The sequence below is a fragment of the Sciurus vulgaris genome (genome assembly GCF_902686455.1).
Source record: "Sciurus vulgaris genome assembly, chromosome: 2".
NCBI lineage: Eukaryota > Metazoa > Chordata > Mammalia > Rodentia > Sciuridae > Sciurus > Sciurus vulgaris.
Window position 1 is genome coordinate 31462220 of NC_136462.1, and position 13969 is coordinate 31476188.

The window sequence follows — 13969 nt, forward strand, 5'->3', positions numbered from 1 at the left end:
CTGGACCTCTGGAACTGTAAGCCAAAATCAACTTTTTTTTCCCACTAAGTTGTTTTGCCAGGTATTTTTGTCACAGCAATGAAAAGCTGACTAACAGAGAAGAGGTTAAACAAAATGCCCTTTAGTTCTGAATTTAAATTGAAAGTATAGTATGTACTTTTATTACTTGATGTACTTTTATTACAAACAATAGTAATCTGTTTTCTACTTAGTTCCATCCACTCAAAAAAGGTCTATTAATGATGAACAACCCAGGAACAATGGGCACTCCGGTGTCCAGATTGTGGTTCCTAAAATTATTTTCCACTAAGAGGAATCCTTAGAGAAATGACTTCTTCCAGGTCTGGGGCAGAGCCTGGAACATCTTAGTCTCCTTGCTATTTAGATGACATCGAAGACAATGAGGGTCATATCAGGAGCACCCAATTGGCCAGAGATAGGACAATCCAAGCATTAATAAAAATTACAAGCAAAAGAGATGAAACACATCAAATAGGCTTGAATTCATGATTTGCAAAGATACTAAAAGCAGAACAGAAAACTCACAAGGAAGAAGATAGTAAATCACTCATGGTATTGAAAATTAGCAAATAAATGGAAAGAAGCAAACATTTTTCCACCTTCCTCATAGGTATAGTACTCCCAATTAATGAAATAGTTGAGAGAAGTTTTTCTTTTTAAAAGAAAGTATTCCAGCTATTAAGTGAAGAAAGAAAGATACAATGAGAACATCATCGTTTTGTAACCCCTAATTAACTCATGGATCAAAGCAATAAACATCAGCAGCTGCTAAAATCACACAAAAAAGAGAGCCAGACATTATGTGCTCCTGACAAGAGAACACTACACAATCCACACAGCAATTTTGTCCACAAAAATCAAACCTTAATCTGATTAAATATCTAAAGCAGGCAACAGATTTATAGAAAATACAGATGATAGAAGAACATGTTATATAGCACCATTGGGCTGTAATCAGAAAAATCCACACGGTGACAATCTTCGTAGGATAAAGGGTTCAATTCCTTCAACAAATACATTGCACAGGGAGAGAGGGAGGGAAAGAGAGATAAAGGAAACCCATAGAGTAAAGAAAACTTAAATGTTGATCTACTATAGTATAAGGATTCTGATTTTAAATAAAGATTTTTAAAAAGGCATTTATGGGACTACTGTAAGTCCAAACACTTGCCTGATATTTGATGATATTAAGAGATTCTTGCTAACTTGTTAAGTTGTGATTTTGGAATTGTGATAATATTAACACAAAAGAAGGGTCAGGGGCAGGTGAAAAAGTAGGTAGGCAGAGATCGATCATGCCCTGATGAGGGTTAAGGCTGAATAAGGGCCCATAAAGGTTTGTGGTTCTGCTCTTCCCACTTTTCTGTCTAAAAGTTTCCATAATAAAATATTAGGGTATATTCTTCCTGATGTCATGGCCAGAGTGATAACACTGGCTGGGGACATCATGGTTTCTCACCAGAATCCCTCTTCTGATGTTTCATGAATAATGCAGAGTTGAGCCTCGTGTTTTAGATCATCCATGTCAAGAACCCCATGAAACTTCTCCACCTCCTCCTTACTGGGCCATGTCAATATCACGCTGGGGATCATATACACATACTTACACAAAAGTACATCGGAAATATAAGAGTGACCATGACTCAAACATATTTTGCCTCAAAGCTTCAAAGGGCATAGGAGACTCACGATTTCACAGAGACAGAGAATCAAATTTGCCTGGCACAGGCATTCGATGGCATCCACCCCAGGGGAGTGTAGGGATAGGTATGGTGTTCAGGTTGATAGATGTTTCCATCTGAAATTCGGGGCAAATGACCAGGGACACCGGTTGTGCCATTACTTGCATTGGTGCAACAAGACCAAGTTTCCTAAACCAGATAATAAGGTCTGCAGAAGTGCAAACCACCCAAATTCCCTCTGGGGACCCACAGGTGAGAGAAATGAGTGGGGTCAAGAAAACAGCACACTGTTGAACCCTGTCTCTGGGTGTGGGATGGCGGGAAGGACTAAAAATTAGGGGGCAGGAAGTGAGAAATTGATCTGATATGTATCTTTAGAAATGACACATCCCAGCCCTCAAGGTTAAGCCACCTGTTTAGGTGGCTTCTGTGGCTTCTGTTTCTCCACCGCCCCACCATTGTCTGCGAGCACCCTAGCTGTGGCCCGCAGGCCGGGAGTCCCTCCTGTGGGCTTGCTTCAACCCTGTCCACCCTTTTGGGGCCCTTTTCTCACTGCTGAAACTGCCTGTTTACTGGTCTGTCTGCAAATTAGCCCATGACCTCGTTGAGGACAGGGACTTTTTTCTGTGTCTCGCGTTGTCTCTTCACAGAGCTCAGGGCCTGGCACAGAGGTGGTCAAAAAATACTAACTGTGTAGTTGGGAGCCACCAGGGAAGTCATGCAGTGGGGTGATTTTGAGTGTGAACATCACAGCTAGACAGACGTGGGCCCTGTCAGCTCACGATGTCACCTTACTCAGGCTGCATTATGGTTTCCAGATTCTACTACTGACCTAGTCCAAGACTTCAGATTTTATAAAACACTTCGAGATTTTCCTGGAAAAGATAAACATGTACAGAGTCCCCAGCTGATGGTGTTTTGACTTATGATTTTTTTTTTTTTTTTTACTTTACAATAGTGCATAAATGATAGGCATTCAGTAGAAGCTGTACTTCGAATTTGGACCTTTTCCCGGGTTAGCGATACGCAGTACAATCATCTCCGGAGATGCTGGGCAGTGGCAGTGAGCCACAGCTCCCGTCAGCCATGTGCTCAGGAGAGGAAAAACCCAGCGCTCTGTGACATACTGTGTATGCTGAGCTTTGATAGGTGTATCAAATGCATTTTCAACTTATGATATTTCAATTTACGATGGGCTTACCAGGACGTAACCTCATCCGTTGTAAGCTGAGGGGCATCTGTCGCTGTATATTTCTGTCTATGTAATAACGTAATTAATTGAGGAAAACAGTTTTTGAGTTTTGTTGTGCACCTGTCTGGAATGGCTTCAGTTGAAGGACTTATATATAACGAAACTCCAAATTCTAACTACCCACAATGCCTTGGACTTGTGTTCAAAGCGCCCAGTGGTGAGGTGGACCACCGAACAGAACCCTTAGAGCACAACCATTGTGTCAATCAGCAAACCTGGGCATCTTCAAAGGTGTACCTCCCTCCGTCCTTGACGTTCTGACTGGTTATCTCATAGCTGTGGGAATCCAGGTTGATGGCGCTTGAGGCTCCCGGTGCTAGAAACTCTTGCCAGATTTCTTCTACCCTCTTGGCCACGTCCTGTAGGGGTTGTTTCTTGAGATCTTGCACAGCCAGCCAGAACCTGAAGCAAAAGCAGAAATGATCAGTTCCATCTGGACCCTGATGGAGACCATCTCGGAGCCCATGGCGCATGAAACTCATCCTGTTGGAATCCCTCAGCCAGCCCTGATGCTGCCACGTGGGTCACAAGGACCATGGGGACTGTGGAAAATACAAAGGGTGTTCCACCTTCGAAGAGAACAGAAAAGAAGGGCCTGTTAGAAGATCGGTGAGCTTATGGTGACCAACAAGAGATGTCTCTCCCTCTGTAGCAGATTCCTCAACCTCAGCTCTATTCCTGTTTTAGGTTGGATGCTTCTTTGTGGGGACAGGGGACTGTCCTCTGCCTTGTAGGATGTTAAGCAGCAATTTTGGCCTCGACCCACTAGATGTCAATAGCACTCCCCAAGTTAGGACAAACAAAAATGTTTCCAGGCATTACCAAATGTTCCCCAGGAGGTCAAATCACCCCCAGTGAGGCACACCTATACCATGTGAGTCCCTCTGTCAAATCTGGCTGGGTTCAACTGGAGGCATCAAAATGAAGAAAAGATCAGAGAAGCAGGCAGAATCCTGGAATCATAAATAATATCTGAGCTGGAGTGAGCCAGCCGTTCATGTTAGAAATGGAGAAATTAAGCAGTTCACACCAGCCTTCAACGTGGTGCTTGGCATATAGGAGGTACTCAATACAGAACTTTCAGATTGAAGGTAGGCTCGTCTGGAACAAAGCGGAAGGGGCATACATGGGGGGACCTCTTTGCCAAAAGATTCTCCAGGGAGTGCCAAAGAGGACAATCTCCTGCTCACTTCCATTTGCCTCTCCATAATCCCTCAGCGTCGGCAGGGGAGTAGCCATTGGCAGTGCCGCCTGTGAGCTCTTTTCTGCTTAGAGCAGCAGCAATCTGAGCCAATGCCTGAACAGCAGCTCCCAGGTCCTGAGGACGGGTCCCAAGGCAGCCTTTCAGCGGGACCCAGAGCTGAGCAGCACACTCTTTGCTCCGTGAAGGGGACAGGCCAGTTTCCCCAGCAATGAGATAGGAGGACAGGTCCCATGCTGTGTGGGTTCCACAGTCATGGGACTATCACACGTACTCTAGTCAATGAAAGGGGAGGACAAAAAATCTGAACCGCAACATGATGAAAAGTGCATTCAATCTGTCATCGAATTTCATCCAAAGTAAGATGTACTTGTTTTTTTTTTTTTTAAAGGTTAAACATGTTTTTCTGTTATTCAGAGAAATGTCTTAGAAGCCAAGTGTGTGGCTCAAAGGCGCCACCCGGTGGCCTATTGGGGTAATGCAGCCCCATTCCCCCTAGGACAGGGGTGTGCGGATGCCACAGGAATGAATGCTGGGCTCCAACTCTTGCCCTGATTTGCCATTTAGGATTTTATTGATCTCCTTAAAGAAAACCCTCATGGTTCCCTCATTGATCCTGAAGAACCAAGAGAAAGTCCAGGAGGGAGATAACCTCTTGCTCAGCAGAAGAGGAAGCCCTGTTCTGTTATCCAGGTTATGCCTTTGTCTTGAATTGTTGTACTTTTCCAGGTGTCTCTTTTCTCATCTGTGAAATGGGCACAAAGTGTGTGGTGGGAAATGTGGCAAAGGTTTGAAGAACTTTCGATCCAGGCTTAACTGTGAAATACTTTCAGGCTCATGGGTGGGGGGCACAGGAGGGGCGGGTGAGGCTGCACGGACTGTTTGATCCCTTGCATTTCAACTTGGGTGGCCTACTTAGCAGCTTTCCAGGGCTGTGGTTGATGCTATCCACAGTCACCTGTTCTTCAACACCACCCTCCTTTTTGCCACTGGTCCTTGGTGCTCATGTCGTCTGGTTGCCAGAGGAGAGGAGAACAATAGTGATTCTTTACCCAGAGTCCAGAGGGTTTTGCAAGGAGTGTTAACCTGCCCACTGCTCAGGTGGACCCCTGGAACTCCTCCATCTCCTCCACTCCTTAGGCCTATTCTGGGGCTTCCTCAGGGATCTCCGTCCATCTCTAAGGTCTACCATGAGGTGAGGGGGACAGCCAGGATACCTAGAGGTAAATATGATCATCTGGCGACAAGAGCCCTAGGAGGTTTTCTCTGACCAGCAAGTGAGCAATGCTGGAAGCCCTGGATGCTGGAGGCCAGGGTTAGCTTTATGAAGGACTGGGAGGAGGAGAATAGGTAACTCACAGACCAAGTCAGGGGGGCCTCAAGCACAGACTGGGGCAGGTGGAGAACCAGCCTGGAGCGCCTCTGGCTGAATCCTGGTAGCAAGCAGCCTTCTGGGTCAGCCTCCTTCCCTCCCCTACAGCTCTGCAGTTTCTCACACAAATGGATGACACAGGGGTGATTTTTTTTGCCTCCTCCATCAATGTCATGTAGGATGTCTCCTTCTGTCACCTCTGTCCCTTGCTGAGGTCTTCCATGAGGAAGAGCTATGGAGCCCTTCTGGGGAGGCCCCGAGGACCCCAGCAGCTTGAGTTCCACAGGCTCCCTGTAGTTCCTGAGGCCATCAGGTCCCTTTTGCAGAATTATGTGAGTGGCACATCAATGCCATCACTCAGATGGGTATAAAGAAGGTCTGGAGCTGATATCAGTGCAAATGTCAGAATCAAATTTAATCAACTTTTATATATAAAAAAAGAAAAGGTTCCCTCCATCAGAGAGAATCAAGAATTGTTTTTAAAAAGCACAAGAAGAAACAACAGCCTGTTCAGAGAGGGGGAGGAGCAGTGGTGGGAGAGGTGGGGGAAGGGGAGAGGGAGAGGAGGGGAGAGAGAGGAGGGGAGGGTTAGAGTGTGGGGGTGACATCCCGAGACAGCAGTTTTCTCTGCCTGCATACACGGGGATGCAGCCCAGCCTTCTGCCTGCCTTGGAGATGACCTGCCTTGTCCCTCCCAGGTGACAGAGAAAATGCTGTCACAACAGCATCCTGACATCCCGTATGTGTTTACCATCATGGCTTCGAAGAACCTTTGTGTCAATTTGAAATTCAGAACAGGCTTTGGTTTGTGTTTGCCATCTTCCCACCCCACAGCTCCCAGCTCAGGCCACACTCCCCCCTCCCGGCAAAGAGCCACAAAAGCTTCTGTCTGCACATCCACCGCCCGAGGAAGGGAGGCCCATTGAGGCTTGTGAAGCGGCTGCTCTTATCAAAAGCCTGCAGGTACCGCTCCTCCGAGGACGCAGCAGGGAGTCAAATGCCAGCAGCAGCGTCAAATCCACCCATCCTTCACTAAGCCCCCGCGGCTGGCAGCAGAAGGGCCGTCATGACTGGCAGGCCACAAGGGCTCCAGGGTATCAGGGAGACCACCTGTCCTGCTCGCCCCTCGTCGCTGCCAGTCGCCAGAGCAGCAGGAGGCCGTCCTGTGCATTCGATCCGTGTGCCGGCATTCGATCCATGGCAGAGGCTTAGAAAGGAACGCAGGCGGGGGAGAGGGGCAGCCGGGCTCAGAAACCACTGGGGCGAAGCCACGCGGTGGATGGATGGGACGCAGGGCGGTCCCGGGGCCGCCTCTGGTGGCCTCCTTTCTCCCTAGATGCTGACAAGGGGTGGGATCTCCCCTGGAGGCCGGCTGCGGGGAGGAACCATGAGCTGCTGATCCCTTTCCGTCCTCCCGGGCAGCCCGCAGTTTCCTGCTTACCTATCTTTTTACAAACTAGAATTTTCATGCGTTGGGAAACACAGCTTGGGGTGCGTTCCCAGAGAAAAGCGAACTCCACGGCAGAAGGAAGTGTTTCTGTGCCCTCTGCTGGTCAACCAGGGGCTCGGAACAGCGGATTAAACTTCAGCTCAGTTCCTGGGCTGGGTTGAGATCGGGGCGCCCACATCGCCAACCCATCAGCCGTTACTAGGCTGGGCTGTGCCCGCTGCGCACTGGCGGGGCTGCCGCAGAGGTCAGGGTGCTGTGGGAGTCACTGGGGTCCGACTTATGCGTTTGGGGAATGGGGCATCCTGCTGGCCCTAGTGAACCTTCCCAGGTCTTCCTACGACTTGGGGCAACTGCTGGTGACAGAGCTCTCGAGGCAAACCTGGCAGCCCCCCGTGCTTTCTTTTAATTGCTTCTCCCTTCAGCCGACACGGTGTGGAACGCGGATCATCAATCTGCAGGTTAGAAGAACAACTACGTTCTCTCAGGAGACGTTACAGCTCATAAAAAATGTACGGGGGACGCTCTTTGCTGCAGGTTTTGATTTTTTAACTCATGCCCTGCCGAACAGCAGAGGTGTCAAGCCAGGGAGGACAAAGATTTGTGTCAGGGAGATTGAGTAGGGCCCAGACAGGTGGCCACCCACTGTGAGAAAATGCATGGAACAGGGAGAAAGGACAGGGCCATCCACTTAAGGGTGCTCCCTACTTGAGAGATTTGAGGACCCCACCTAGTGGGTGGGAAACTACACACAGTCCAAAGGCACCCAGCAGGCAGCTCTCTCCAGGGGTCCAGCCTGTGCAAATGGAGCTCTGGACTCAGCTCAGGGTGGGTTAGAAAAGGAGAAAGGGAAGCAGCCCCTGCCACAGAGGCCCACAGCAAAAAGTGCTGCTGGCCATGTCCTTTTCCCTGTCCTCTGGAGGTGATAGCTTTCGCTCATCTCAGACTCGCCCAGAAGAAAGTGATCAGAGGAAATTTCCGTTGCATCATTCAGTCACTGGTGACACTTTGGGGCTCCTTTGTTCCTCATTCTGAAATTGATACAAATTCAACACTTGGCTACTTAGCTGGCACTCCATGAGCTGTGTCAGTGTGAGGATCTGAGTGCGTCTTCTGCTGGACAGATGCGCATGCCCGGGAAGATGGACGTGGAGAGGTGCTTTGTTTTCAATGTTGCCCAGTTGGGTTCTGGTCAGTCCCTCTCTTTCCTTGCCTGCTCAGATACCAGTAACCTGGCTGTCGACCAGTTCTGGGAAAAGGGAAAAACCCAGCACAGTGCACGAAACAGATGGGCAGTATCTCCAAGTTGCATTACCCACGCAAGGGGTAAAACGGGTCGGCTCTGAATCTTTGAGTCCTAGGTCATGGGAGGTGCTAGGACAGTATCCATGGCTGAAGGAATGAACACAGAGGGAAGGAGAAGAAACTGTTTTGTGGTAAGTGACTACAGGGTCCTAAGGTTGTGTGATTTAAAATTGAGCTTTCCTCTCTGTATCCAATTATGCTGAATATCATAAAAAAGGAATTTGGGCCACCAGAGAGGATTTTAGAAGCTCTTGGGCTGGACTTTTTCTCTCTGCTGTTCTATTTTCCTTATCCTCTCTCCTGTCATGGATCAGAGGGGACCCTCTTTAAGTCTGGATTTATGCATGCATGCTGGGGGCCAGCAAAATCCCTCACGTATGTGCACACTCCTTCACCCAAGATTAAATGTAGCCCTCCTGGCGTTGAGGAAGGAGCTGGTAGAGGCACAAGTGGTAATGGAGGGAGGAGGCACTGAACACCTGCCAGGGGCACACGCCTGGGTGCGCTCAGGGCCCTGAGTGTCACGCGCATTTGGTGAAGCTCTTCTGATTTGACATACTCTGGTTGTTCATTGTGAATGCTCCAGACTGGACCAGGCAGCAGCTGAGCAAGCAGATGCTCTTGGGACCCTCACGATGACCAGGACCCCTGTGATCATTCTTCAAAGTCTCTGTAAGGGTGTAGGTGGCCCTCTTGTGTCATAACCTGAAAATAAGGTACTCGACCTTACCTGACTTCTAGTGGGCACAGGGCTGCCCGGAAAGACATCATGCTTACAGCTGGGTGGCATCTGTTGATCCAGGACGTCACTGTGTGGGCAATCACACTGCCACCCTTGGGTAATCCAGACCCCCAGTTTAGAATATTCTCCCTGCCTCTTCTTTGTCTATGGATATCTTGTGTGTGCTTCAGAGTCTAGCTTATGATTTGCCTGATCTGGTCTGCATCAATTCTTCTCTCCTTTAGACACCTGCAAAATGGTCTTTGAGTTTACACTTATTTATATCCATTTAATGATTTAATCATTTCTTGTGTCTTTTTCCTCAAGGACCTACAAGGTCATTGCAGACAAAGATCACACATCTTGGCTGTCTTGCATCCCTCAGCAGACTCTGGTGGGGCTTGTTGTGGTGTACATGTGTCATAAATGTCACCTGATTGATGTAAGGGACGAAGTGGTCTCTCACTTCAAATAAACAACATGGATTTTGCATATTAATATTGAAGAAGGCAATCTTTTGCCCACAGCATATGCTCTGAGTTTAAAGTAAAACAAAACAAAACAAAACAGAAATTAACAAAACTCTTTTTCAGAAAATAGCACTGGAATATTGGAAATAAACCTTTAATTAAGAAGAACTTGATATGAAGAAAAAAAAGAGAAAGAGATTGATTGATTTCCATCTTACCCATGGAGAAGTCACCAGTTTGCTAAAATCATTAAGGGGTCTCAGATAATTCACATAAGTCTTTCTGATTCTTTTCTTTTTTCCCTCCCTTGGGTACCAGGGATGGAACTTAGGGGCACTTGACCACTGAGCCATGTCCCAGTCCTATTTTGTATTTTATTTAGAGACAGGGTCTCACTGAGTTGCTTAGCATCTCACTTTTGCTGAGGCTGGCTTAGAACTCGTGATCCTCCTGCTTCAGCCCCCAAGTCACAGGGATTATAGGTGTGCTCCACCGTACCTGGCAACTTTATGATTCTTGGTCTAACATAACAAAAGTTGGGATAAACAAAACAATTCCCGATTTTTCATGATCAAGAACCCTCTTTCTTTTAATGCATTCCCTTCTTTTCCTCTCACATTAGACTCCATGTTTGGGATGTTTTAGTTTTTTCTTCTATTAAATAGGAATCATTAACCCATTTTCCACACAAAGTATTAGTTGGAGACCAATAGAAACAATCAGATATTCTCAGTGACATCAGATCAGAGCAAACACCACAGGGAATTGATAGACTTCTCCCCCAGAGGGGGAAAAAGCATATTTTAATTAGACTGTACAGTTAGTCTCCAGTTATTGAATGATATTTACTTTGGCTTTTTGAAATTGTACAACAAGCCCCTTGACTCCTTTCTTTAATGTAACTTTTCAGAGTTTCTGGGCTTTGGCCTGGGATGGGAAGTTTTGAAGAGGTCCTTGAAGCTGCCTGTCTACTCTGAAACTCCTTGGTTCTATGGTATCATCAAATCCACTTGAGGATTTAATTATTATCAAAGACAGGTTTCCAGATAGTTGAACAAATATCATCAAATTTAAATAACTAAAAAATTCTCTTGTTGGTAGATGCTATTATGGTGATAACCAAGTGGCATATTTTATTTTTTCTTCTCCATTTTAACCTAAGCCAGATCAGCTAGAATTTGAACTCAAACCCCAATAATGTTCTATTGAGAAAAAGAGGTGGAGAGACTGATTATGCCAATTCTGTCAAACATTTGGCGGTATAGTTCAAACTTTTGAGAGATTTACCTGAGGTTTTCTGAACTGAATTCGGACTCCAGGAACCGTAGGAACTGGTCCCGCCCCACCTGATCCTTCAGTATCTCATCGAAAGAGAAGCCCCATCTTTTTACTCGTTGCTGGCTGGGCTCTTTGCTTTGGGGTGGGAAGAGAAGATTTAAAAAATGGTCAATATCAGGTAAAAGCCTGTGTCATCGTTAGTTCAACAACTTAAATTCATTTGTTCCGCACATTGAAGGGACGTATTTAAGTGGCAGATTGTGTGAGACTTGCACAATTTCCAAATGCAGACTTTCATACAACAACAGTAACCACAGTACAGTTCCTTTAAAGGAGGTATGGGGAAAGGGCAGTGTGCAGTGAGGGTCACCTGGGTGCCCACCAAGTGGCTGCTGTCGTCTGGAGATGTAACACCACCACTGATTGGCCCTCCCTGGACCACTCTTGTCAATCACGGGTCCAACTTTTGGTGCCATATTTTTTTCACTTTCACTACTACAACCCAGGATGTTCTGTGAATTCAGTCTTTCATCAAAATATCATCTCCTACCTCCTGTCCTTTCCTTAATCCACAAAGGAGAAACGAGCATCTGTTTTAGAGTTGAGTGAGGGACAATTGGTCAGAAATGCTTTGACTCGTCCACAATAAACCATATTCACTAGTTTAGAAGCAGAGTGGTGCACAGTGTTCACGATAGGCTAGAAACTGTTCTAAGCATTTTACATCTGCAAATGCAGTGAGCTTTTACAACTTCTCTGTGAAATATGTACTAGCATTATTCCCATTTTCCAGATAGGGAAACTGAGATCCAGTGATAATATGCTTCAGGATACATGGTTAAGTGTTGGAGTCAAGAATCAAATCTAGAGTGTGGTTCCTGAGTGTGTCCTTAACTCTGCTCTACTAGATAGCTCGGCTTTGCTGTATTGTTCACATTCACGCTAAAGAAGCCATGACTAGTCTTACTCTTTTGGTGTTGGGCCATGATAATATTTCCTTCAGCATCTGTCTTGCCAAGTAAGGTTTATTTACTCTCGACTCTTCTTATAGCAAAGGGTCCTAATTTACAAGTCACATGCTCTAAATCCCCAGCATTCAAGGTGTGGTCTACGGACCAGAAGCAGAATTGTATGCCCCCACCCCAACCTGCTGAATCAGAAGCTACAGTTTAACCAGCTCCCTGGTGATGTACAACCACAATAACACTTGGCAAACATTGGTCGGCCAATAAATAGTTTTCCTCTTTTTAGAAATAGACCCATATATTTTATGATCTCTAACATTAAGTGAATAAAATCATCTTTCCTCTTACTATGGAGTTGACATAGTCTCAATATTTATCAAAGAAAATTTCAGGTAGTAAAAAGGAGGAAGGGAGTTTTTGTTGGAAGGTTGGGGGAAGCAAATAACTCCAGACTAGTTCTAGAGAATTGGCTGTGATGGTGGAGATCTTCCATAGCTGCACTTTCTGACCTGGTAGCCACTAGCCAAGGGTGGCATTAAGTACTTGAAAAGTGGCTGGTATGATGGATGAACGAAATTTTAAGCTGTACTTATTTTAAATAATTAAAGTTTAAACTTAAATAGCCACATGTGGCTAGTGGTTAATGTGTGGGTACCTAGCTCTACATGTAAGTCATCCGAACCCAACTTCTTCTGTATCAATAGATATAACTGGCAATAGCAGTGTCTTCTAAGGACAGTGACCAATCGATCGTATACTTGGGGATCAGTGAGGCTCTTGCTGTGAACTTTGCAATTCTGGGCATAGCTCAATAGGGCCCTGATGGTAGACTAAGCCCATCAGGGTTGCCAACAATGGGGGCATTCCATCAAAGAACCAGGCTGGGCCTTTTATAAGACTTGAGGACAGCTCCTGGATTCTCTCAAATGAGAGCCATAGAACTAATCAAACTCAATAACATTGGAGGTCACAAAGTACTTTTTCCAGAGAAACACCCCTGGGGTTGACACTAACAGCAAATTTATGCCCCAGAAAGTTGCAGGACAACATGTCCTTCTGCCCAAGTCATGCCAGGACCTGAGCTGGACACAATTATCTGCTCTTTGCCAGCCGAGGAGTCAGGGCTCTGCAGGATGATGCTGGTGGTGGCTGCACCCTCATCAAAGGCTGGGCCCAGAAACCTGAAGTGGAAAGTGACTCAGCCTTCACAGTGACTGTCCCATGGATGCACACCCACCACCAGTGTCACCACTGTCTGATACTAAAACAGGGAGTCCACACGCACCCCACCAGATTCCTTGGTGGTGGGTGGGAAAAGGACAGTTTTGGGAGTAGTCCAGAAATCTCGGACTGTCATGATAGATATAGACCCAGAGCAAGGACGAGAAATCAGAGATGTCTAGAAAGGCTCAAGGTCATTCCTTAGGAGAAGCCAGAGGGTCTGGTTTATTAGCTTCCTAGGACTGTCAGAGCAAAGTGCTAACAACCTTAAAACGGCAGAAATTTATCATCGCACAGTCCTGGAGGCTAGAAATCTAAAATCGAGGTGTTGGCAGGCTGTGTGCTCTCTGAAGACTTTACAGGAAAATCTGTTCCATGCCTTTCCCTCCACTGCGGATGCTGCCAGCAGTCCTTGGCATTCCTTCACTTGTAGATGCCTCTCATGCCTCTGCCTCTGTCACCACTCAGCATCCTTCCCGTGTTTCTGTGTCTTTACATGACATCTGCTCTGCGTGTGTTTGCATCTCTGTTTTCTCTTCTTATGAAGATGCCAGTCATATTGAGTTGGGGCCTGTGCCACCCCAGCATGACCTCATCTTAATTCATCTGCAACAACCTTCTTTACAATAAGGTCATAGGCTGAGGTTCTAGGAAAGACATGGAATTTGGGTGATACTGTTCAACCTGGCATACCTGAGTTCCCTCAACTCTCCATTATTCTCAATCCTATTTCTAGGATTCCACATCTGCTCCTTTCTGTCCCACCACCCCCCGCCAGTAGTATCTGATCATTGGGATTTTATTCTATTAATCATTTCTTGGATCCAATTTCCCTATGCATATCTTTTCTTTTTCACTTGGGTATTTCCAACATCTTCCATTTTAAGGCTCAAGAGTAAATTTGAACACACTGCTATCACTGAATGGTCTCTTATGGTTATAATTCTAAAAATTTAAATATCTCTTGACATCCAGTCCCAGATAACTGGTACAATAACTTTCACATGGACAAACTCAAGCAAGCCATCCACAAC

The 13969-nt window shown here is 46.2% G+C and overlaps 1 protein-coding gene across 10 annotated transcripts in view; it reads right to left on the reverse strand.

Moving 5' to 3' along the window:
- Positions 1 to 13969, reverse strand: part of RGS6 (regulator of G protein signaling 6) — a 560790-nt gene that overhangs the window by 45537 nt on the left and 501284 nt on the right. For all 10 annotated transcript variants that reach the window (XM_079129808.1, XM_079129805.1, XM_079129809.1 and 7 more), the window contains exons 14-15: positions 10759 to 10884; positions 3171 to 3357 (exon numbers count right to left, since the gene is read on the reverse strand). In XM_079129808.1, coding sequence (XP_078985934.1) covers positions 3171 to 3357; positions 10759 to 10884 — 313 coding nt within the window. The remainder of the gene's footprint in view (positions 1 to 3170; positions 3358 to 10758; positions 10885 to 13969) is intronic.